This window comes from Terrapene carolina, unplaced genomic scaffold, assembly GCF_002925995.2.
Source record: "Terrapene carolina triunguis isolate 2854851 unplaced genomic scaffold, T_m_triunguis-2.0 Scaffold42, whole genome shotgun sequence".
Taxonomy (NCBI): Eukaryota; Metazoa; Chordata; order Testudines; family Emydidae; genus Terrapene; species Terrapene triunguis.
In genome coordinates, this window is record NW_020664393.1 from 41,942,162 (window position 1) to 41,968,929 (window position 26,768).

Sequence of the window (26,768 nt, forward strand, 5' to 3'; positions counted from 1 at the left end):
TGGCACCTTGCTACTTTATACATATTCAGTCATCGGTGCTTATAGTTCATACCATGGTCAAGAACAGAGTAAAAAGACAGAGGATAGTCACATCTGTTGACTTTGATAAATAAGTTTTTACTCATTAGTATTGCAGAGCCAAAATAGCTAAAATTGAACAGGGTTCCACTCTGCTTTTTGCATCAATAGAACTGTGAACTAAAATCTAATTGCCGAGCCAAGTTCTGCCTTTAGTTACACCTGGGCAACATGAACAATTGTCTGGGGGGTTTTGTTGTTGTTGATAAGGATTCACATATTCAAAACAATCTAAATTGATTTTTCGCTAAAAAGTTGAGTCCACAGGTCTTGACATTAGGAGAAGAAAATCTTTATACTTGTAAACAGAGCATACCTTCCATAAGAGTCAATAAGACAAATCTGTAACTCCACAATGCCATTCTCTCATATAAATCACTCGCAGAAAAACCATTATTTAAAAACGAGAACTTTGATTTACCAATTTTATATTATGGCAAGTTCCTCTTGAATGTATTGTCATTTAAATATTCAGAATATATTCTATATGGAAATAATACCACAACTGTTGTAACAATCATGCATTTACTTAATGCAAACTCCACTGTATTGTACTTAGCAGTAACTACAATAGGAGGAGAAATAAAATAAAGGCTTACAATCAAAATGAATCAGTGCATAGCAGCAGGCCTAATTACTGCCAGCTATTTGAGCAGTTAAGACCAGGGCCGCCCGGGGGGGGGGGGGGAGCGGCGCAAGTGTGGCAATTTGCCCCAGGCCCTGCAGGGGCCCCCACGAGAATATAGTATTCTATAGTATTGCAACTTTTTTTTTCATGGAAGGGGCCCCCAAAATTGCTTTGCCCCAGACCCCCTGAATCCTCTGGGCGGCCCTGGTCAAGACCATACTCACCAGCAGCTGGTTTTCTGTTAGAACTAGTTCAGTAAGGCTTTCACAGTCTCCTATTGCTTCTGTCAACTGAACAAGTTTGTTCTGATCAACCTTCAAGATAGACAGCTTCTTCAAATTTCCTATAAATAGAGGAGAACCGTTAAGTTTGGTGGTTGGCTTCAACTATATCCGCATCAGATGTTCCCTTTAAGATTAACACATTCATGCTGCTGATATTGTATTATTCCAGCACATCTGCAATACACGTGAATATCTAAATATTAAAATAGTTTTTTTTAAAAAGAACATTTTAAAAATATTAGTTTTTGTTACTGCATTACAATTTTTTGTAAAACCAAATGCTACAATGCATTGTTTCCTCAGATAACAATAACTAGTTTTGTAAAGCTACATCAATACTAAATATTCTATAATTCAGAAAACATTTAATGCTTTGGATTGCATTGCTAATAGGGATTGAACACAAACAGTAAGAGCAAAAAAAAATAAATAAATAAAGTAAGGAACTCTAAGCATGTTCAACAGCAGACAATGGAGACCATGAAACCGCACATAACCTACGGTTTGAAAATTTAAAATCATACAAAATACAGTGCAACTTTTCTTCTGTTGGAAAATTTTGGTGTATTTGACAAGAGTTTTCTAGAGTAAAGTTCAATAGCAAAAACAGGATAAGTGTCAGATATGGACAATGAAAGCTCACTTGGAATTAGACATCACAAATATAAGCCAAACAGGGGAATTTTCCAGTTTATTGAATATGTAATGCTCATTTCCACTTTGATTTAGGTGCCGAATTGCCAACACACTATAGTTCTTCTAGACAATGATAATAAAATATCCATAAATAAATTTTAAATGTAGGATTGTTATTGGTGGAAGAGGAGCTCAAAATCATATACCGTCCTCCTCAAATATTGACTCCATAAATGTATGTGAAAAGGAAAAATGTTAGTTGTGGGGTGAACTTGAGAGCAAACGCTCCCAATAATAAATGCCTTTAAAATCCAATAACTGAAAGGTTTGCTTGGGACAAAAAGTGTTTTTAATTATATTTCGTGAGTCTGAAGTTTGACAAAGGGGTAATAGTATACCACATCCATGCGTTAAGAAATGGGAAATCCTTTTACACAGGGAGAGTGTGGGATAATCAGGAGTTAAATGTTTCACCATCCAAATATGACTGGGGAGATTTGGGGGGAGGTTTGGGGGGGCGGGGGGGGGGGGAAATCAAGCCATACAATATTTCCTGATAAGCATACAAAAGTGGTTGAAATTTTAAGCCTCTAGTAACCTGTATTCATTAGACACAGATACTAAAAACAATGCAGTACTTATGAAAACTGAACCTTATTTAATTTTCTGTGATCAAAACATACTGCATTTAGTTAGAATAGGCAGGTCCAAGCTGTGATGTAGGATGCCCTTATCTATCCTTATCATTGTGCTGGACTACTATACAAATATGCTAGTTTTGTACAAAATAAAATTATAATCACAAACATTAGGTTACCAGATCCTTCATTATATAATGAATTTTCTATGAATATATAAGACTGCGCGTGATTTCCCTTTTTGCTTTGTGTCCTTCCACTGTGTGTTCTTATGACAGTTAACGTAAAATTTTCAAGCATTTGCCTCACCTAAAATATTCTTAGTGATTTTAACAGGTAACTGAAATCATACTATAAAAGGATCCCAAGGAGGTTACACTGGTAAAAGCTGCAGTTTAATATCCTGTCTGCATATTTACTGAAGAGAGGTAAGACCAAAGGCATATAGGGAAAGTTCTAACAACCCCATCTGCTGTTATCAGTACATGACTTGTAGCCTGAACTCTGCACATCAGCCTCAATGTCTACAAGTGGCACCAGATAGGAACTATTTTTTTTTTTTTTTTTGCATTCTACTTCTTAAAAAAAAGCTCACAAAAATGACCACACAAACTCCAGACTATTACTACTGTTAGTTTTTACTAGCAATACAAACTAGAAGTAGTAATACTAACAGTAAACAGTAGTAGTTTGAGGTTGCATACCCCAAAGCCCCAAATAGGACCATGGTCAAATCCACTAGGTGCTGTACAAACACTAGTTATTCTCATACTGGCCTGGTCAACAAAGATAGATGCAGTAACTGATAAGGTCAGAATTCAAAGAAAGTCATTCTGGGAGATGAGTTCAAGCCCTGTCACCGTCAAAGAGCTCTGTACCAGAATCACTGTAGCTAAGGACACAGATAGCTAGTATAAGCATTAAGTGCCACTCTGCTTCTTGGGGAAAGGACCACATCTTCCTCAAGGTCAGTGGTGTCTAACCTTTTCAGCTGAAGAGCCAAACATTACTTTTAAAAAGGTCAGTGAGCCACAACTGATACTACAGGACAGACTCTGTCCTGTTCTGTTCCCTTTGCTGTAGACAGAAAACCTGAGAGTCATCATTGGGTGCCAAGTTAAGTTTTCTTCCTTCTAGCCTCTCCTGAGCTGCCCCGAGTGGCTGTGCTAGGTTCGGCAGCATCAGTCAAGCTCTGTTCCTGTTCTTCACAGGGCTCTAACAACCCAACAGGGAAGCAGATAATGGAACTGCCAGAGTTACTCTCCTCCCTCCCCTCAGATGCAAAAGGCAGCCAGTGGTGGAGCTGCTGTGGTTTAAAAACCACACATAATGTTGTATTTAAAGAACTATGGTCAATGAATTTTACTTAATTTACTAAATAATTTTACATGTGATGTGCTACAAAATAGAATTTACAGATTATAAAACCTCCAATGAATCAACTTGTACTGAGACAGTTAGAGCAAGTTCCTGCAGTATCTTTGGGAGATCTTACTGTATTAAGTTTATGTATCATTCAATTCCATGGGGGACGGTGACCAAAGCTCCTGCAAGAACTAATGGGGGGGGGGGGAAGAGATTATGCAAATTCACTCAGACTGCAACACTTCCAGAGAGATGTCACTACCTGGAGAGGCTCCCATGTACTAGTTCAAATAGGATTCTCCAGAGACCAGCAAAAAAATGACTTCTGGATAAATTGAGTTTAAAATAACTTAGCGTCTTATTTCTGATCCATTCCAGCCAACAGACAGGTCCAAGGGGGGCCCAATCCTTCCCTGGATGGGTTGGAAGGATTTGGGCCTACTGAGGTCCCATATTACTGATGGGTGACCTCTGGAAAGCTGTTGGCATGCGTATAAGGAACTTTTGTTTTTTAGATGTGTTCTCTGTAATGTTTTCATGTTATGAATAAATGTGCTTGTTTAGAAAGGGCTGTGTGGTAACTTGTGACTGCTGGCAATTACAGCTGTTTATAGCACTTGAAGAGAAAGATCCCGGCCTGTTTAGGTAGTCTGGCTTTCTGGGGATATCACAGTGTAGGCAGGGAACTGTGCAGCCTCAAAACACTCAGTCAAAAGTCAGAGAGATCCGGGTCTCTAACCAAGAGAAATGACAATTGAGGAGCCGGGAGCCTAGAGTGGATGACATTGGTGGACCCCATGCAGAGGGAGCATGGGGCAGTTGCCCTGAACTATGACACTGAACCCTCTGGTTCTGATGGTAATAGATCACATACGATGTACTGTCTCATACTCTGCTCAGCAAGTTAATAATAAATTTAGGCAGCCTAAATGGTGAGGCATCAATTCCATAGTAGAAATAAAAATATTCAAAGTGCAAAATTAGCAGGACTGTGTGTATAATTAGACTTAAAAAAAAATTGGGATAAGCTCATCTCTTACATAAGTAGAAATTGCAAAAGATATTCAGGACACATGAGCTTGCTATTTAGACCAGTTCCAGTAGTTGTCTATTATTATGTTTACTTTATACTACTTACCAATACCATCAGGTAGCACCTCAAGTAAATTCTGAGAAACGAGCAAATCTGTTAAGGAAGTCAGACCACTGATCTCTTCAGGAAGTCTTTCCAATTTATTTTCAGAGACATCCAGACATAGCAGGTTTTTCAGATTTCCTATTTCCTACATCACATGTAACAAAACAAAAACAAAAAAATCCCAAGTCATGTCCAAACTTGCAACACCAAGTCACTTAAAGTTTCCTACCACACTTAAATTTCATGAGGAACTCAGAAGGAGGACCTCTTTTCTAAATGCTGGAAGATGACCATTTTCATTTTGGGTGATATTACAAAAAGACAACAGCAGCTTCTTATGATAAAAATATTGACTAGCACAGGCCAGGTAATTTAGACAAAAATGTTTCCATCTCAAACATTGCATACATAATAGGAACCACAAGCAAGCAGTATAAGTGAAACATAAGCCAAAACAGTCTTTTTCTTGAGGAAAAACTCAATGTAGTTGTTTCTCAGAGTTACAGAACTCAAATCCAACACACAAAGTCTGTCTCTCCCAAGTAACTCAAGGCACATTATGATCGGCCCCTCTTGGCTGATATTTCAACAAACCGTAACTATCAATATCTAGGGATTTCATATCTTTTTCCTTCCTTTGCAACAAATGGAGAAATACAAATCAGAAGTGCTGCACTAGCAAGCTTATAAAGCTATAAAATTATACCAATTACTTAGTTTTGACAATGATATAGTTTATCTAAAGATCTGATTAGAAAAAATTGACACCTCTTATTTTTATATCTTTCAGTACACCCTCACTGTGAGTATACTCCTACACACATTCTGTCATAGCTGACTTTAATCATCAAAACATTCAGCACTGCTGTACCAACACATCTGAAAATAAAGATAAAAAATAGAACCGCAACCTTAATATTTCATATATAAATGTCTACAGAGTAGCAACAAGATCACTGAAAATCTGAAGACTGATCATGCTAGATAGCAAAGATTTTTCTCTCTATTTTCTAATATTTGAACAACGAATTACATAAAGTAAGTTGCTCATAAAAAGCTTTTTCTTAGGATTTTTCAATTGGACATTAACAAAACCCACTAATTATTGCTAAAAATGGCTGTGGAACTTCAGATATCCGCAGAAAACCTAATATGGCAGAGTCTAATTGGAGCCTCTTACAAGTACTTACTGTAGCTAGTCTTAATGACGGAAAAAGGCATACACTAAGCTCACTTGCACACACCATTGTTTTTGCATTGATTTTCAGCATGCAAGGTTTCCACACCACCCACAGTGGACTCAGCATAGAATACCAGTGAAATGGCCTGATTTTTTGGCTTGAATCTTAAAAAAAGCTGTTCTCAATGCACTAAGGACAGGGAAGCTTACTAGATTACAGAAATACCTTAGCTGTTAAGGCCCCTCATCCTGCAATTGAAGTCAATGGGGTATTTGCTTGCATGGATCCAGTTGCAGGACTGGGATCTCAAAATTCTATTTATGGAGGGAATTTTATTATCCTATTTCCTCTGTACACTGTATTTTAAACAGCAGAAGAAAGCTACAGAAGAGGACAGTTCACACACAACTTTGATTACTTGCATTTTGACAAGTGTGAAGAGTGAGAGTCAGTTGAACTGAATACTGGTCTCCCAATCCCTGGACCATGAACACTACAGACTGAGAATAACCAATTTCTGGAAGGGGGAAATGTCCTGTCATTCATCAGATAAACCCTTTGAAGCCTATCAGCCGTTTTTGGTGCATATGACAAAGGCATCATGCCCAACCTTCTAAAGCTGAGAGTCAGAAATCCTAAAGATACTCGCTGAACTTTTCAAAAAAGCTTATAAACTTCAAAGTTTAAAAACATACCCCCCTCAAAAAAGCAAGTTTGATATTTGTAGCTTAGCCACAAACAGGGCCAGCTCTAGGTTTTTTGCCGCCCCAAGCAAAAAATGTTTTGGCTGCCCCCCACCCCAGCCCTGGGCTCCCTCCGCAGCGCCCTGCCACCCCAGCCCTGGGCTCTCCCCCCGCACCCTCACCCCCTGCCGCCCCAGAGCTGGGCTCTCCCCCCCACCCCCTGCCGCCCCAACCCCTGGGCTCTCCCCCCCACCAGTGCTGACTCCGCCCGCTTCCCCCCTCGCCTCCAGCCGGTCCGGCGCTGGCAGGGTCGGGGTAAGCAGCGGGGCTCCCAGGCCGCGCCTCAGCCCAGGGTCCCTCCAGCCAGGGCTCCCGCCTCCAGGACCGGCTGGGACCCGGGACGGCAGAGCCGGGGGACCGCCTGGCAGAGGGCTGAGGAGCTGGGGCAGGGCAGCCCCAGAGAGCGCGGAGCCTCGGAGAGCGGGACATGGGCCCCATACGGCAGTGCCCCGGGCACCGGTCCCCACTATGGCCCCGCCGCTGCTGCTGCTCCTGGCCGCCCTGCCGCAGTCCCTGGGTGGCTTGGGCCGCTTCGCCCAGCCCCGGCTGCGGCGCTGGGGGGCGGCCGCCCTGCGGCACCTGCCATAAGGTGCGGGCGCTGCTCCCCGACAAGAACCGCAGCGGCCCCAGGGTGCCCCCTGTGCAGGACGCGCTGCTGCTGCCAGGGCCCGCTTTAGGCTTTTGCCGCCACAAGCGCAAAAAAAAGGCTGGCTGGAATGCCGCCCCTGAAAATGTGCTGCCCCAGGCACCTGCTTGGTTTGCTGGTGCCTGGAGCCGGCCCTGGCCACAAATAATTTTTTCTTCACACATACTTTTTTCATGAGAACTCTACCTTACCTGAGGTATTTCAGCTAACTGGTTTCCATCCAGCCAGAGATCTTTAAGACTGAAAAGTGCACCAATTGTTTCTGGCTGCAAAATGTAAACAAAAACAAAAGAGCAAAAGGTAGTTAGGGTAATTCAGAAACAAGCAATACATGCAACAGAAGAAAAACTTGTTGCCCAGGAGACCTAACACACTGATTTTAATACAATGTTGTAATGCTAGATCTGATTTAGAAAATGTAACCAAGTATGACCATAAGTTATCTGTATTCATTACATATTTTGGTAAGTATCCAACAGGTGATTTATGTTTTTGACTAAGACTATGTTAGACTAACAAAGGGGACTCCACATTCTCAGACAGTTTTTAACACCTTTACATGCAGAGGAGAGACAGGTATTAGCCTAGCAATTACAACCCATTAGACAGAATCAGAAAAAATGTATATTCAAGTGACCATACAGGGTCCTCTTTCTTTTTTTACTTACCTAAAAAATTAAACTCCAAGTTATAGCTCCCAAAACAACTCTAACCCATCCCCTTCCCACCCCCATATACACACACATAATATTGTGTATTACTGTCATATTTGAATACCATAAGAATATACGGGAGAACACAGTATAGCACAACTGCGTAATTAGAGCTGTTGGTGGAACCATAATTGTAACATTAATATAATTTAAGTGTTTAGTGTAATCACTAAAATATGCCTTAAAAAGAGCAAAGTGTAAGCATTTTTGTTTCTGCACAAGAGCCTTATTTCATATTTTAACACCCAAATGAGACCTCAGTTCAATCTTGAAATGACAAAAAGAAAGTACTAGGGCACAGCTGAGAAACAGAGAAAACAATCTGTGTCCCTTGCTTTGTTTCTGCAGAGAAAGATCTGTGGGGATCTTTCCTTTTCTGCAGAAAAATAATTCTACCACAAATTAATAACGTATGGTGAAATACCAGATTGCATAGCACATCATTTTAATAACTATAGTAATAGTTAGGATAGGGACATAAAAGTATCAAGGTACATCAGCTGAACTTATTGTTTTGTACTGTATGATGATCACAAGAAATAGGTAACATGATGGCAGCATGTCACTGCCAATTTTTCATTTATATGTATAGAAATGTTCCAGAAGTGTCACCGCTTCCAGTTTGGGAAATTTCTGTTCTGGATATTTTAGTTCCACATGAAACACCAATATCAATGCCATATTCCACTGATAATATCTTACCAAGTTATAAAGTTCATTGTTTCCTAAATCAAGTTCTTCTAGTCTCTGCAGGTGGGTGAGTGATCTGTAAGCAAAGAGAGAACCCCATTAGACTAGACCATCAGAACCCCTAGATACGTGAATGAGCTCTTTCCACTGTATAACCATACGTTCTTCTAGAAAAGGATTTTATTGGGCATAGATTATGTACATTAATATGATACTGAAGATTACTGGGTTTGTCAGTATAATGTTGTGCCTCTGAAGCATAAAATGCACTATAATTGATCAGATCATTGCCCATTATGCTAATCACCAGTCTTAGCCATGGTCAATACCACATAATTTAGAGTAAGTTGAAAACCTCCACAAAATGGATCCAAACCAATTTACAGCTGGATGAAAACGTCTTACATTACCCTGCATTGATCATATTAAATGGTTTATAAAGCATGTAGGTCAAGATTTGACAAGTCCCTCATATGCCTACTCACCAAGAGCAAATAAAGATTTTTTCCCTGATGAATAAATGTCTTAACTCATCAGCTTGTGCAGAATTTCAGCTTGAATTTAAAAAAAAAAAAAAAAAAGAATTTGAGCATTTATGGCTTTAAAAGAAGCCTTCTGAATGTGAACAAACAACAGAGCTTTCCTGACACACTTCAGAACAGACCCCTCCTCTGGAGCTTCTGCTTACCTTTCCCCAAGCTGCAGCAGCATGAAGACAAGACTGGTCAGTTTCACTACTGCTATTCAGACCTCTGAGCAGCAGTAAGACTGTCCATTTATAAACAGTTTTACTCTGATGCTGCATGGAAAAACTATCTATTCATACTCTACAGTTCATTGTGGCGTTTGAAGCACCTTGAGGCTCATGACAGATACAAACAGCAGCAACTGGGGAACTACTGGATACATCCGCAAGAGAGGAAGACTTAAAAGAGGATGATATAGGAGCAGAGTATCAGAGACACCTATCTCCTGATAGGAGCAGCCAGGAAGCCAAAAGAAGAGACTCTTTACTCCCTTAGTCCCTCAGCAGTGAGGAGACTCTGGGGTACTGGGAAGAAAGAATGGAAAAAATCTTCCTCTTCCAGTAGCCAAAAGGGAGTAAAGAGTTCAAAAACAGTCAGATGTCCAAGCAGGGGCGGGGACACAAAAAAAAAAAAGACTTGACTCCCTGTACCTGGTGCAGACACAGCACCCGAATAGAAATCCTAGGACCTTCTTTCTTTCACAGAAGGAGTAGGGAGTGAGGTTGAGTTTCTCATTAGATGTTGTCAGGGGATGTCAGAGGCGCTTATCTCCAGGTTTGCAAAGTTTCTGTAAATTACTCAACCTCTAAGTGTTTATTTACACTTAAAAAAAGTAAAGTTCCACACAGGTTTAATACAGCTCACATAGTGAATGTTAAAAGTTTTGAACATGAGATCTACCTTCATTTGTGTAATAATTAATATTGGTCATGAAATGATTCAAGCTTCCACCTCTTTAATAATTTGGCATTAGTTTAGAGTATTTAGCTATTCAGTATATTCGGCACATTTCTATTACACTGAAGTATTACACAGGTAAAACTGATTTGCACCCAGCCTTCAGACTCCTGTTCCTAACCAGTGATGAACAAAGTTCCTGAGGCAACTTGCTATTTATTAAGGGAGAGGTACAGCCCGTAACTCTTCATTCATTACGCAGGAGACTGAAAACACCTTGTATTCATCTACAAATTAAATGAGGGCCAGAGAAAATATTAACTTCAGACTTTTTTGTTGTTGTTAAAGATGGGCATATATTAAAGCACACACGACCACAGACACACATGCAATGGAACTTACTCAGGTAAGTATGTCAGCAGATTCTCTCTTAGTTCCAAGGAGGCCAGGTTAAAAAGGCTAAAAGATAAATAATAATTTTTGAAGCCATCTTAAGATATTTTCTTTAATAATTTCAGTAACTAAGGAAAAAGGAAGTTTTTATACAGTGTATTTCAGTGATCTCCAATGGACGTCATCCCACAATAATTTCTTTTTTAAAATCTCCTCACACTTCATTTCACATGATTGCTTGATAGACTAAAGAGAGAAATTTTAAAAATTAGACTTTTTTTTGTTAAAAAACAAATCAAGAAAGGAAGCAATCAACGCAGGAAATAACATCCCACATTTTCACTTTGATAAAAAGGTCAGTGGTATTAAGTTACCAAAAAGTGAATGTAGGTTTTTTTTTAGTCATTATATGAAAGTAATTTTACTTATTGGCTTTTAGATTATGACATGTGGGCTGTAACAAGTTACAGCAGCAGCAACTAAACTCATCTCTGGCTATACACAACTTGACAACTATGGCATGCTCATTATCATAAGTGACAGTATGTTTCTAAGCCGTTTGCTTACTCCATAACCCAGGCTTTTACTAACATCACCATAGTAACATTCAGATTTTTCAGGGTTTTATTTATGACTAAATGGAACACAAGGAGTCAGACATTATCCCAATGCTATAATCTGTTTTAATCCTCTAGCGTCCCAGGAAAAAATAAAAACCAGATACTGTATCTACAAATAAAAAGCAGTTCTCTACGACATAATATGCCCTGCCTTACTTGAGTGCTAAAGGTTTAATTTTGTTTTTGGACAAAGTGAAGTAAAAAAATAAAGTATTTGTAGCTACTACTGCAAAGAGAAATGCAATCACTGTCCTATTCTTCAGCCAAATCTGAATTCAAACAAAAACTAAATTTAAAACATTTCTAACATTGATTATATCCAACACTGGAGAATTTATTACTAGAATGAGGATACATGAAGTTGAATGGGCACCTGAGTATAAAAACCCACCAATGAGAATATTTGCAAATAAAGATTTTTCTTCTGAATCAATACAAGAAACTGGTGGATCAAGTATCCCCAATGATGAGATGCTGGTACCTTGACTAGGATTAACAGTGTACGAGTTTAGAATCTAAAGTAACTTTTTAAACAGAGTAATTTAACTACTGCAGTGGTTCTCAAACTTATTTGCCCCCCCGCCCCGTGTGTCTGTAGTCACTTACACGTCTCTCTGCCCCACAAGTACATATACTGCTGCCCAGCTCTGAAGTCAGAACAGAGAGCAGCGGCTGCTGGCCAGGCACCCAGCTCTGAAGGCAGCACCGCGACAGCAGCAGCACAGAAGTAAGGGCGGCAATGTGAGAAGTGATATTTGTCAACATCACTTTACATAGCAAATTTAGCACCCCATTGCCACCCACACTTCTGCGCTGCTGCTGCCACCCCAGGGCTGACAGCTGGAGCCCTTCTGTCACCTCCCGGTGAGGTACTGAGGGAGGACAGGAAAGGAGAGCCCGAGGCCAGGCAGTGGGACTGCAGCTGTCCCCCTTATCCCATCCCCCACCTCCTGGGTGTGCACGGCCCTTGTACACGAGCCCCAGCTGCCCGGGGCTGACAGCTGGAACTCTAAAAACCATACACAGCTCATGCCTTCCTTGACATGTTATCGCGCCTCCCTTGGGAAGCCCGCCCCATAGTTTGAGAACTGCTGAAAACTACTGCAACAAATTACCAAGAGGTATGTTAAATTCTCTACAGCTGGAGTCTTTGGCTATCTTTAGAAAGATGTGCTCTAATTCAACCACAAGTTACTGGGGTCCATATAGAAGTCACTGGGTGAAATACCATGGCCTGAGTTATTGCCAGAGGTTAGACTACATTACAACAGCTCTTTCTAGTCTTAAAAGCTATGAATTTTGCATTTCTTTAACAGGAAGAAGTCTGGAATATATCACATGGTTAAGGTTGTTTTTTTTTTTTTTTTAAGTATTATTACATGTTCAAAGAAAAGATATAATGAAAATACCCCAATTGTTAATGCAACACTGAGATCATAATCAAACAACAAATTGGAAAGCTTTTTTCCTTAATGTCCAACAACATATGGTGGGACTCACGTTTCCTGGTAATCTAAAAATTGTTAAACCGTAGTTGATAGATAATAATTTGCAAGTTACAAGGTCACATAGTGTCTGACTTCCTCATGTAGCCAAGTGTATCAAGAGAAAAGACTGACCATGAGGCAGAACTGTATCCCTCCCGTCAAACAGATCCCAGGGTAACAGAATGCAAGCGTGCTCCCCATTCAACGTGTTCCCCCACCAGACTGCTGCAAGACTCCTGTTGTTGACATCGCTGACTAATTTCCACAAAAAAACTCTTAAATGTCTGTGCTATACCGCTTGTGCTTCCCTACCACCATATTTCTCCTATATTCTTCCAATATCTCTCCACACAACCGCCCCCTTCCCTACTCAATCTCTTTCGAGTTCTGTGTTCTCTTTCATACCTCACTCTCTCAGACCCAAACATCTCCAAGATCTACTTTTACCAAAAGTAGATTAAAAGCCAACAAGATGCATTTATTCCCACTAAGCTATCTCAAGATTGTGAATTTATAAACCTACCGGTATGTCCATCTTCTCCTTCCTCCCCCTCATCCTCCCTCTTTTTGAATAATACAAACTCTTAAGTAGAGCTGTTTTATTCAAGTTCTTACACCACACCTGTCACAATCTACCCTGATTCCCTTTTGTTGGCAGACTTAAGAGCCACAAGTAACACATTAACCCTAAAAAATGGGAGGGGGCGGGGAGAGTTAGAAGAGTACATTTTACCTATAACCCCAATAAAGTCTTCCAGAGATTAGGGCATATTCCTCAACCCCTTTCCAAAAGGAGAATATTGGCCCAATTCAAATCTTACAGAGGTCAGCATCTTTAATTTGTCTCTGAACTGATCATTAGAGTCTCTTCAAAGTAAGTAATAAGACCAAATCAACTCATGGCCAAATTAAACATGGTCTTGCTTATTCTGTAAATTTGAGGTTGAACTAACAGGGATTTACTCTACTGAAGACATTACAACTTCAGATGCAGATGACCTCTTTGGATAGCAACAATAACCCATCACGATAAACTGAATATATATCAACTGCAGTTCCAAAAAGCCCTATGTACACATCAGCCAGAGATTAATTCAAGTCTTCTTAATGTGATTTTAATCTTATTGCCACATGGTCCAGAATGCACTAAAATCTGAGGTAAATTTAATTACCTTGGAATTTACCTTTTGTAACTATTTAGTCTACAGAAAGTTTTCCACAAAAATTATCCACCTGGAATCACCTCATTATACTGTACTGTCAAACCACTACCCTCACCTCAATTAAATACCCTTGGAAACTCACTTCTCCCACAATAATATTCAGGATCTGTTCTGGTTTAATAATAAATAATTTTAAACTTTAAACCATGTGTACATACCCAAAATGAGTAGCCATGTGATTATAGCACTATAACTCTGACCCTTCCTTGCTGTACCCTCTAAGTTTTGTGATGACTAAAACTGAACCTCTTCAAGGCAAGGACTGTGATTTTGTCTGCTATGAAGTGCCTAGTACACTTTTGGGTGACCATAGGATAAATTAATCATGATAGTTTTGTCCAGTCAATTTATTTTCAGCTAGCTTTGGTTACTGACTTCCCGGATGCTTATTTAGTAATGACCACGCTAAAATGAACAAGCAGCTACAGGTCAAGCAAATCTTCAAAAGATGTCAAGAGACTTAGGTGACACTAGTTATTGATCTCACGGTGCTTGGGTGTCAAAGATGTAGCGACAGTGATCAATTTTCTGCGTGCACTTCTTTATCCAAATTCAGTTGGACAGAAAATAACCCTACGTGAACATTTGAGGAACCTTCTTTGTACAACTTATGATATTGGGCACTCTGCTTAGCTATAGCAGACCGCAAACTCCGGGTGCAGTTGGTTGCCTTCTATTGTTTTCTTAGCTCCATGTTGGACTGAAATTCCAAGAGGTGGTGATGCCGGGGAGTGGAGCCCACAAGCCTGTCTTTGAAAGAGTCGGTCTTTAAGGTCTATTAACTAGGGAATAGACACAGCCCAGGCAGACTGAGAATGGCTGAAGGAAGTCCGTTTTCTCCAACATCTCTGAAACAGGTTAGAATTTGGAAAATGGTTTCTTCATTCTGTTGCTGGGGAAATTCCAAGTGTTAGTGATAGAACTTATGAACTCCAGGGACTCACAGAGCAAGAGCAAGGAAACTTTGGGCAGGAGAGAGGAAGAGGGTTATGCTTCCATAGCAGGGGTTCCTGTTTAACAGTGGCAATAGCCAAGGAAAGAAGCTAGCTGATCTACAGGAGGAAGAGACACATACTGTTTTAGAGGAAAAGCCATGTGCAGGAGGAGGGATCCGGGACTCTGCTCTCACCCCAGAGAATGCTCCAGAGTGGTGAGGAAACTGAGACTGAGAAATATATATAGATGTGTTTATTATTTTTGTCTGGATCTGTGTATCTTCAGTGCTAGCTAAGTAAAGAGTAATTGTATTTAGAAACTCTTACAAAACCTGTCATTGTGGCTGTTTGCTTTCTCTTCTGGGAGAATGCATCGCTTAAACTACTGGGGAGCCTGTGGGTTCAGCAGTGGTCCTAGAGCCTGGTCCCATTTCTGTAAAGGGGTAAGACAGAAAGCCTGTGCCTAGGAAATGTGCCAGAGTGGCCAAAGGACTGGAGTGCTGGAGCTTACTTAGACCAGGGGAAGTTTACATGGATCTAGTGTATCAGGTCCCAATCCAACAGCCTAGCAAATATCCAGCCAGGGCAATCTCTACCAGGGCTGCATTTTGACACCTCACTATTATGCTATTTTTAAAAGCACCTGCACTTAAAAAAGGGCAGGGGTAGTAATCTCCCCATATGGGGCTGCTGATTTGGGGTTGTTATTTGTATGCATGAGTTACTGGTTATATGATAGAATCTTTGTAACGCTGCACTTGACTCAGTTAAATGCCTAGCACAGGCGAGTCTGGGGTGGATAAGCCTATAGTGCTTCAACCCAGTGTTAAAATTAAAACCACAACCGGTCACTTAAATCCATCCCTGTGTCTGTCTTCATTCACTTCCATGAATCAGTTACTACTTAGAAGCCTTATTTTGCAAATGCCACAAGCTTAGAATTTACTGAAGTGTTTGAAGAACTGGGCTCCTAGGCAGTTTTACTTTTTGGTGTAATCAGATTTCCTTTACAAATCAATTAAAAGTAGCATTCTAAAGGATCAGAGAGTCCTGTGGCACCTTTAAGACTAACAGATGTATTGGAGCATAAGCTTTCGTGGGTGAATGCCCACTTCGTCGGATGGGCATTCGCCGTTATGTTCTTATGTAATTCTTTAAGATGGTCAAAATCTACAAAGATTACTAATGAAGTCAATAGGATTTCCCCATTATGAATATAAACATTGTAAATTAAGAAAAATAAAATAAATAAATAAAAATAAATTAATGGAGATATCCTATCTCCTAGAACTGAAAGGGACCTTGAAAGGTCATCAAGTCCAGCCCCCTGCCTTCACTAGCAGGACCAAGTACTGATTTTGCCCCAGATCCCTAGGTGGCCCCCTCAAGGATTGAACTCATAACCCTGGGTTTAGCAGGCCAATGCTCAAACCACTGAGCTATCCCTCCCCACAATAGCCACTTAGGGATCTGGGGCAAAATCAGTACTTGGTCCTGCTAGTGAAGGCAGGGGGCTGGAGTCAATGACCTTTCAGAGTCCCTTCCAGTTCTAGGAGATAGGTAGATCTCCATATAAAATAAAGCCTCTGCCACCTTTCCAAACATACATGTGGCTATAAAAAATAAAGTGAGGCAACTAGAATTACACTGGTCAGTTTTGATGTGGTATTAGTTTTAAAGGAGTTGTCATATCTACTAACCAATATGTTTAAAGATCAATTTAATAATGTGTGGAGAAATTTTTTTCTTTTTCTTTTTGGAGGCCAAATAAGCTGAGGGTAGGGATTGTCTTTATATGTCCAAGTTAAACACTATTTTCTGTTCTTAGTGTTCAATGTATAATTTTTGAGGGGAAGGAAGGGAACAAGATAGGAAATGGCTTAGAATCACAGAAGATTAGGGTTGGAAGAGACCTCAGGAATTCATCTAGTCCAACCCCCTGCTCAAAGCTGGGCCAATCCCAACTAAATCATCCCAGGCTTGGTTAATATTAATCATAGAAATGTAGGGTTGGAAGGCATCTTGAGAGGTCATCAAGTCTGGCCCCCTCTGCTGTGGCAGGACCAAGTACACCTAGACCATCCCTTACAAGTGATTGTCTGACCTGTTCTTAAAAACCTCCAATGATGGGTGTGACACTGCACCCCATATGCTTCATAGTGATATTAGTATGATATCATTATCCCACAATTATGATGTATTTTATGCAATATAAGGCATCTGAGGTGTCTTTGGAAAGGTTATGATTTGCTGAATATGGTTATCCTATTTGTAAGCATGTATCATTTTGTATCCAAAGTTATGAATATTGACGATGTATCTATTTCACATGTAGCTATTACTGGGCAACACTCACTAGGCAAAATGCTCTCAGTCTACCTGACTGACTAGGGAGGACCCATTCAGGTTAATGAGCCATTAGGAAGAAGCAATAGGCCTTAGGAGAAGCTTATCTCCCACCTGGTGAGCCTACCTGTGAAAGCTCCAAACAGCCAGTGGGGGATGGCTGCTGTGACTCTACAGGGACACGTAACCAGGTCACCTGGTGCTGGACTCCATCTTGGGATGCCAGTATTTTTCCACTGACTAGCACGGGATCCAAGCTTTGAAACAAACAAAGGGTTCCTGCCATATGCAAAAGTTATATAAGGCAGGGGAGTGACTCCCCCCCCAAGAAGACTCCTGGAAACACCTGAGGAACAAAGACTGAACTGGGGGAAGTACTGGACCCTGTTAGTATCATCACTTTGGATATGTATAGCAGATTCTCACCCATCTATTTAGTATATTAAGCTTAGTTTGCATTTGCTATCCCTTATAATCACTTAAAAACTATCTTTTGTAGTTAATAAGTTTGTCTTTGCTTGATCTAAACCAGTGCGTGGAAATCATAACTGAGGAGCAGAAAGCTGTTGCCTATTCCTCTCCACATTGAGGGAGGGGTGAATTTTAGGCACTTAGGCTGTACAGTTCCCTGTGCAGCGCAAAACGGTATAATTTTGGGTTTACACTCCAGAGGGGGTGCATGCCTAAGGAGCTGGGACGTGCCCTAGCTGAAGCCTTCCCAGGCAGGGGCTGGTTAAAGAGCCCGCCTGTAACTGCAGCTGGGTGTGTCCCTACCTGTATGTATGCGGGTGAAAGTGCAGGCTAGAGAGAGGGCTTTGCAGCTTGTCACAGCAGTACAGTGTAAAAGGGAGCCCAGGCTAGTGGGTCAGGGGGGCTCAGTGGTAGCCCAGTTCTAGGTGGTACCCTGGGGAGAACCAGTCACAATGGGGATTCCACAGCTTTCCTTGGAAGCCTATTCCAGTGCTTAACTACCTTTTCTTCCTAATATCTAATCTAAATCTCCTTGCTGCACATTAAGCCCATTACTTCTTGTACTACCTTCAGTGGACATAGAGAACAAGTGATCACTGTCCTATTTTAACACCCCTTAACATATATGAAGGCTTATCAAGTCCCCCCTCCCAATCTTTTCTTGAGATTAAACATTTCCATGGTTTTTTTTGGGGGGGGCGGGGGTGGGGGATGGTTTCCCCCTCTCTTCCCAAGCCAAAAGGAGGAAGTTAGGCATCTCCATCTCACTGGCAATAATTTTTCTCCTCTCCCCCTCCACCATATCCATGACAGGGGAATCTGGCCAGAAATTGTTATCCTATAGAGAAGGCTATGAAAGATGCTAGCCCTTCCCTACTAGCTCAGCACACTGGGGTGGCCCGGAATAGGGAACACACTGGAAACCCTGTTTGAAGTAGCAATTTTTCAGAAATTTATAGCTTCAGAATGAAGAGGATACAAAAAGTTACTAGCATGGACTGGCTCCCCACACAACACAAAGAGAAAGAAGAGTTAGAACATTTGAGCCACCTGTGTTTCCCCCTAAGAAGCCCAACATTCAGAAAGTTTTAGTAACAGGAATTTTAACTGCATGTAGTTTTACTATGTCTCCAGTAGTTTATAAGTATTTCTATCACTGATATGCAGTTTGGGGTTCCCTGCACACTTATTCTGCTTCAGCTTTCCTTTAACGGGCATTTACGGATTTCACCACAGTATACCAGATACTCCTTTTTGCACTAGTATCTCCAAACAAACATAAGCAAGAGTGGGCACAAGTATTAGAAAGCATCACTATCTACAAGCAGATAAGTATGATCTCAATTATCTACTAACTTTTACATCATCATTTTTATGCTTCGGAGTTAGCAATGTTAACTGTTTCATAGTCCTAGGGCCACAAGTTGAAAAGGGGCCACAGGACAAAGAGAAAGCATTTAAAATTATTAGTTTTTGGTATTTCCTAACACAAACGGCATTATACATTTTGAACTGCCTTAAGAACCCAAGAATGGCCATACTGGGTCAGACCAAAGATCCATCTAGCCAAGTATCCTGTCTTCCGACAGTGGCCAATGCCAGATGCCCCAGAGGGAATGAACAGGTAATCGTCAAGTGATCCATTCCCTGTCGCTCATTCCCAGCTTCTGGCAAATAGAGGCTAGGGACACCATCCCCACCCATCCTGGCTAATAGCCATTGATGGACCTATCCTCCATGAATTTAATCTAGTTCTCTTTTGAACCCTGTTATAGTCTTGGCCTTCACAACAAAGAAGATCACAACCCACACAAAGATAGCTTCACCCAGAACTTGAATGCAGCATCTATTTAACAGTTTAGGTCAGGAAGTAAATAATTCCATATCCAGTAGAAATTGTAGAAGTATTTAGGTAGGCAGTATGTTATTATGGGCCTGATTGTCCGTAGTTGCGGAGAACTCACTACTCAAAGAAAATCAGAGCTACCAGGACTTTATTGAATTACATTGTGTCAGGTACGGATTCTTGGCCTAGACACTTCTGGGGAACACCTAAAAGTGATCAGAACTTCAAATAAATATCATTTGACATATATTCCATTGGCAGAATGCCTCAACACCACATTGAGGAATTGCTTCAGTACCAACTGAATGACCCACAATATTTTTTTAAACACACTGTTCTTTATCAGTCTTCTAGCCAATTGCCCACCCAGCCCAAGGCTGCTTGTAAGAATCTAACCAGACATCCTGGCTACAGAAAAGAGTGACCAACCTGCAAACAAGCTATATAGCAAGCCTTACCTAGATGAAAATGTAAAATGAGAACACTAGTAAACAAAGGAGGTTACACAATTTATGACCAAGCTTCTCTCAGGTGTTATTATTCAAGACAGAGTGGTACAAAAATTAACACTTTGCTTAGAGAGGAGTTATTTTATTTGAACTCAAATGCCCTGCACACCTCCCAGAGGAAGTGTTACAGTGAATCACAGGACTGGAAGGGATCTCGAGAGGTCATCTAACCCAATCCCCTGTACTCAAGGCAGGACTAAGTATTATCTAGACAGGTGTTTATCTAACCTGCTTCTTGTACTATCTTCAGAGGTTAAGAAAAACAATTTGTATCCCTCCTCTTTGTAACAACCTTTTATGTACTTGAAAACTGTTATGTCCCCTCTCACTCTTCTCTTTCCCAGACTAAACAAACCCAATTTTTTCCATCTTCCCTCATAGGTCACGTTTTCTAGACCTTTATTTTTGTTGCTCTTCTCTGGACTTTCTCCTATTTGTCCACATCTTTCCTGAAATGCGGCACCCAGAACTGGACACAATACTCCAGTTGAGGCCTAATCAGCATGGAACAGAGCAGAAGATTTACTTCTCATGTCTTTCTTACAACACTCCTGCTAATACATCCCAGAATTATGTTTGCTTTTTTTGCAACAGTGTTACATTGTTGATTCATATTTAGCTTATGGTGCACTATGACCCCCAGATCCCTTTCCGCAGCACTCCTTCCTAGGCAGTCATTTCCCATTTTGTATGTGTGCAACTGATTATTTCTTCCTAACTGGAGTACGTTGCATTGTCCTTATTGAATTTCATCCTATTTACTTCAGAGCATTTCTCCAGTTTGTGCAGATCATTTTGAATTTTAATGCTACCCTCCAAAGCACTTCCAACCCCTCCCAGCTTGGTATTTTCCACAGACTTTATAAGTGTACTCTCTATATCATCATCTAAATCACTGAAGAAGATATTGAACAGTATCTGACCCAGAACTGATCCCTGCAGGACCCCACTAGTTATGCCCTTCTAGCATGACTGTCAAGCACTGATAACTACCCTCTGGGAACGGTTTTCTAACCAGTTTTGCACCCACCTTATAGTAGCTCCATCTAGGTTGCATTTCCCTAGTTTGTTTATGAGAAGGTTATGGGAGTCAGTATCAAAAACTTTACTAAAGTGAAGATATACCACGTCTACCACTTCCCCTCTATCCACAAGGATTGTTACCCTGTCAAAGAAAGCTATCAGGTAGTTTGACATGATTTGTTCCTGACAAATCCATACTGTTACTTATCACCTTATCATCTTATCTAGATGTTTGCAAATTGATTGCTTAATTATTTGCTCCATTATCTTTCCAGGTACAGAAGTTAAGCTGACTGGTCTGTAATCCCCCGGGTTCTCCTTATTTCCCTTTTTGTAGATTGGCACTATATTTGCCCTTTTCCAGTCGTCTGGCATCTCTCCCGTCTTCCATGATTTTTCAAAGATAATTGCTAATGGCTCAGATATCGCATCAGTCAGTGAAGCTTGGCCATTTAATGCAGATTTTTTAGAAGACGAATTTAGCCAAAATATTTTAATTAGCAATACACAAACTCGTCTGAAGGTTTAGTCACTCTTGATTATTCAGATTTAGATAAGGATCAGATTCCACCCGTCTCAGTTTGGCCTTGGCTCTCCCAATCTTTAGGTACAACCCTCCAGTAATCTTCCCCTCCCATGAATTTCCACCCATTCCAAAGATTACTGGACCCTGAAGAAAAGAGCTGCTGGGTCTAAGCTACTGTTGAAATCTAATTTTATACACAAATACATTTTAAGAGAGAGCGTGACCAACTTCAGCAGTGGATGGGGCCCAGCAAAGATAGTCAGAGCTACTGGACTCCATTGTGGAATCTTCAAAAGCATTGTTGGGAAGAAGAATTAGGGTGCTTAAAAAATATATGGATCAACATATGAGATTTTGGATTTCCTAACTGAACATTCTACAGTTTACTCGGGAATATTCCTGAAATAGGGGTACATGCTAAGACAATTTATAAGATGAGGTAAGAGTTTCAGCTATTTTCAAAAGCTATTCCATTCAGTTTATTTTCCAGTTTGCTTTTCCACTGCCTCCATTAACAGAATAGCTCAACAAAATTCAGTATTTTATTTAAATATGGAACTTTTAATACTAAGTTAACACAAGACAAACATTTGCCTTACACACAAGTTGATAGATCTATTAAGATCAGAGGTCATTGTATTCATTAAAAGTTTGAAATTGCTATAATAGTGCTCATGAAATACAGTGTAAACACTTTCAAATTCATGAACATTCAGTTTTGCTATTTAATGGAGAGAAGTCTGCAACACACATAGCCTCACCTAATCAAAAGTGCAAAGATTTCTAAAGCTAAGCTTATCGGAGTTTAGCAAACAGAATCAGACAGAGAACCCATAGCATTAACTGAGTATATCTAGCAGTACAAGTAAAAAAATTCCACTTTCTGTATCACTATGAGTTAAGCCTCACTATCTCATTTGTTGCTTCTGTAACACTGCACTTTAACATGTTTGCATTTTAAGGTACAGTCCATTAACTGAACTCTTCTGCCTTGTTCCATACAACATGTAGAACTACTTTTATTCCACGTGAAGCCATCAGATATCTCAGACTGCAAGTTTATGTCAGTAAAAAAGTGCATCCTTTCCCATCTTACATCAATCTGATGTGCACCAACTTTCTTAGCCACAGATCTGTTCATGAAGCCATCAGTGAAAAGTAATAAGACTAACATTTGGTATGCATTTCTGAGACATTTCCATTGCCCCTGTAAAGACTTTCAGTCCACAGATATCAATACAACTTGACCCAAGATTATGGCCATTTTAAGCCTACAAGTTACAAAGTAATTCTAAAATCAAAATTAGGTTTTGTGACTTCATCTTTCTGACATATCATCGCAGGATATTTAGCTTTCTATCTGCTCTGGAAAGCATGTCTATATACAAGTTTCTCAAAAGTCTTATGTCTTGTGGAATATTTTAAGTACACAAGACTTGTCAATAGAGACAAATCCTTATCCCCGCTAATCTTTCAATTCTAGTAGCCATAAAAAAGTGTTACTTGTAACAAGAGGAAAAATATATCTGTGCTTACCTGAATGTTTTATTTCTTTGAATAGTAAGGTCCACAGATCTGTTACAGTAACTACTTCAGCCTGCTTGCAGCTTTGAGGCAGAATCAGACCTCTCAGTCACTAGCAGCAGGTGAATGCCCCACCCCTGACATCCTCTCCACTTGAAATAACTTTCACAGACATGATCATTCCACTCTATTTTCCTAAATTTACCTGATTGGAGATTATAGTTATGAGGAAGTTTACTTTAATGGGAATAGTGAATATAATAAAACCTGGTACAGGGCTTCAATGGGGTAAAGTGCTGGAAGGACCAGAATGAGCTTCCTAGGTTGTTGCTCTATAGCAGAGGTTCCCAAAGTGGGCGATACCGCCCCCTGGGGGGCGCTGGAACGATCCGGGGGGCAGTAGTAGCCTCGGGTGCAATTGGGGGGCGTTGAATAAAAATAAGGGGGCGGTGGAAGCATAAAGAAAGAAGAGAATATAAGAAAATTTTGAAAAACCGTTCGTACATGTTTCATCTGTTGTGTAACAGAGTTAAAGTTGTAGTGATTACTTTATTTTCCAAATAAATTCACAAATTATAACCGATCAGGTGTCAAGTCCGCCAACAGCTCTTAACAAGCAAGTGTTGGCAGGCGAGCGTGTCGCGCATTGTCGGGAAGTCCAGCATGCATCAGCAGGAATATGTGCGTGTAATGACTTGTTTACAATACGATACTATAAATAGGCGACATGTATGAAATCTAATTTAGATTGTTTCTGAATTGTGTAAAAAGCAGTTAACAATAGTGCAATAAGTATTTAAAAATTTTTATTCATATTCGATACCTTCGATATTTACGGATTACGGATCACATACAAAACAAATTGTATTATTGTTGTTTCAATAAAACAGTAATTTACATGTGAGTATTTTTATACATTTTCTTACATCTCTACCGTACGTTTCTGTGTCTCTAGTGCTTACTAATAATAAAATCATAGCAGGCTTGTGTCGGTACAGTACTATTTGAAGTGTACAGTCAATATATTTGTCATCTTTTTGATTACAATATTAACGAAAACAGGGGAATGAAATCGTAAAAAAACTGTTAACTATTAACATTTATTTATATCTATCGAATCATCTGTGTTAATTGGTAAATAAGGCATGTGTTAATAAGGAACAATTATTTAAATAAGGGCAAACTAAATTAAAACTATTAACTGATTTTTAATTGCATATTGATTATTTTTTAAATTAATTATTTCTTGATAAATTTAGTTTGATATTTGACAATTTAATATCAAATACATATATCTAATGCTGAGCAAAGAACAAAACCCAGTTTATTAGTTTCATTAGTATTTTAAGTTTGGTTGTCTTTTGCCGTCTTACGCAAAAACCACTGTATAACTGATGTCGTGGGCGATATTCTAATAACACATCTTTCTTTACTATATTGTAGGACGTAGGTAGAAATATAGATACATAAAAGAACGCAAATTTGTCACTGCATCTTTCTGTTTGTTCGCTTAAAGAAGGTAGATTTCCAGGGGGGCGCGGAGTAATTTTTTTTCTGAAAAGGGGGGCGCGGAGTAATTTTTTTTCTGAAAAGGGGGCGGTAGGCCAAATAAGTTTGGGAACCTCTGCTCTAAAAGCTGGGCTAATTGGGGAAGTGGCTGCAGCTGGACCATGCCCCAATCAGGCCCCAGCTGGCCTGTATGAAGAGGTTGGGAGCCAGGAGCTCAGGAGTCTCTCTCTGCCTTCAGAGAGAAAAGGGCCTGGCTGCAGGAATCTAGAGGTAGGGTAACTGAGTGGAGCAGGGCTGGGGAAAGGCTGAGGAGCTGGGGAGCTCCAGCCTGGAAAGCCCCAGGCTGCGGCCTAGCATAAGGCCAACAGGTACTGGGGGTTGCAGAGGGCAGCCCAGGGCTAGGCCAAGGCGGCAGGTCCAAACCCAACCTTGCCGATGATGAGTGGCCTATACTGCAGTCTGCCCCAGAGAGTGGGGGCTAATTGGTGACTGGCAGTGGCCTTATCCTGAGGTGAGGTGGGGTTAGTGGGTGGGGGTTCCCCTGGGAGGGGAGACCCAGCGTGTGGGGGTACTGCCAGGGGGCAGCACCCAGAGCAAGGGGCACCGGGGTCCTGGGAGGGATATGGGAGCCAGTAGGACGACGAGGCGGATCATCGGCCTGCAGAGGGCGCTCCGGAGGCTGGATTGAGCTGATTCCCCAGACAACCAGCAGGAGGCGCCGCAGGGGTGAGTCCGACCACTTACAGACCTATTTTTCTGGATAGAATTGGGAAGACCCTTCTCCACTAATTCCAGCTAACATCTGACATAAGGATTTCTTTGCCTAGCTCACTGGACCTTTTCGGGGGGAAAAAATTCTCATTATCTGCATTCACCAATTCAGGGAGTGGAAAAGAGACAATGGGACCTTGACCTCTGTCAACAAACGTGATATTAAGTGAGATGCAGAAGAGATAACAGGAATTACTGGGTAGGGCTCATGTGAACTCTGATTCATTAAGTCTCTGTGCACACCATTCCCAACAGACTTCACTAAGAACTAGGTTATTGTTTCTAACACACCAGTTTTCCCTTATGACCATCTGCATCTGAGGTTAACATTCTTTGCCATGAGACCTTTTACTAATAGAATTCATCCTCAGTCCATGCCTATGATTGAGTCCCTGGCACCATACATCTGTGTTTATCATGAATCCACAATACTCCAGAAGCCGTATCACTACAGTTTGTCTCAACTCTCTGAACAGAGGCCAGACAAGCAGAGTTTTCCAGGAACAGACAGGAATGAACTCCCTTTTTCCTTAAAGCCAATATTAATACTCTTATGATCTTGGAAGAGACCTTGGAAGCATCTGTCAGATCAAAGGGTAACAATCAGTTTTGAAGAAAATAGTTCACAATCCATATGCCAAGCTGGAGAGCTGTCTGAGGAATGGTAACATGAGAATGTGAGCCTTCTTTAGGAACTTCAGGTGTTCCAACTGGGGTCAGTCTGTTTCTAGCTTTAGAGAATTGGGAAGAAACAGGACGAGGAACGGCCCTTGATGAAGAACGGTGATATTGCTCTAATCTGAAGTAGATTATGTAGGATTTCATTCCTGCTCTGGCATTCCCATAGACTACTAGAGACTGGAAACAGGACAAACCTGTGCTTACAATTCTAGCACAGCTCCATGGAGTAGCCCATCTCAACAACATCCAGTGACCTCGTTTTGAGGAAAGCTATAGGCAGCCATTTATTCTCAAAATGAAAGAGCCCAGCACCAGCCAGTAGTCTAACAGATTGTTCTGAGGCAACTACTGACCTTGCCAGAGCAGCCTAGGTTTGTTCCAGGTACCCCTTGCAAAACAGTAATCCCTCTTCTTGTACTTCAGGGACTGCTTGCCAGGTTATCTGTATTCCTTACAGTAGTGTCTGGCAGGAGCCAGGATTGTAATTCTATTTTTCCAATAACTTTGGAGCTGTCTCAGCTTTCCATCAAGTTTTCCCACTACAACATGATCAGAGCAGAGAACGGACTTGTCCAAGCGTCTGATCTCAATGACAAAGGCCTACATTAAACAGATTTAATCTATATATTCAGGAAGAAGACCTTACAATATGGAATATTTCGGGTCAAGAGAGGTGGTCAATATGAGAGGTATGATCCAAGTTAGCACTGTTTGTGAAAGCATAAGGAAGGTGTCGAAAT

General features: G+C 40.7%; 1 protein-coding gene across 1 annotated transcript in view; it reads right to left on the reverse strand.

Moving 5' to 3' along the window:
• LRRC1 (leucine rich repeat containing 1) overlaps window positions 1-26,768 on the reverse strand; it is a 112,607-nt gene that overhangs the window by 20,986 nt on the left and 64,853 nt on the right. The window contains exons 5-9 of the mRNA XM_024220823.1: window positions 10,567-10,623; window positions 8,753-8,816; window positions 7,529-7,603; window positions 4,768-4,912; window positions 931-1,049 (exon numbers count right to left, since the gene is read on the reverse strand). Coding sequence (XP_024076591.1) covers window positions 931-1,049; window positions 4,768-4,912; window positions 7,529-7,603; window positions 8,753-8,816; window positions 10,567-10,623 — 460 coding nt within the window. The remainder of the gene's footprint in view (window positions 1-930; window positions 1,050-4,767; window positions 4,913-7,528; window positions 7,604-8,752; window positions 8,817-10,566; window positions 10,624-26,768) is intronic.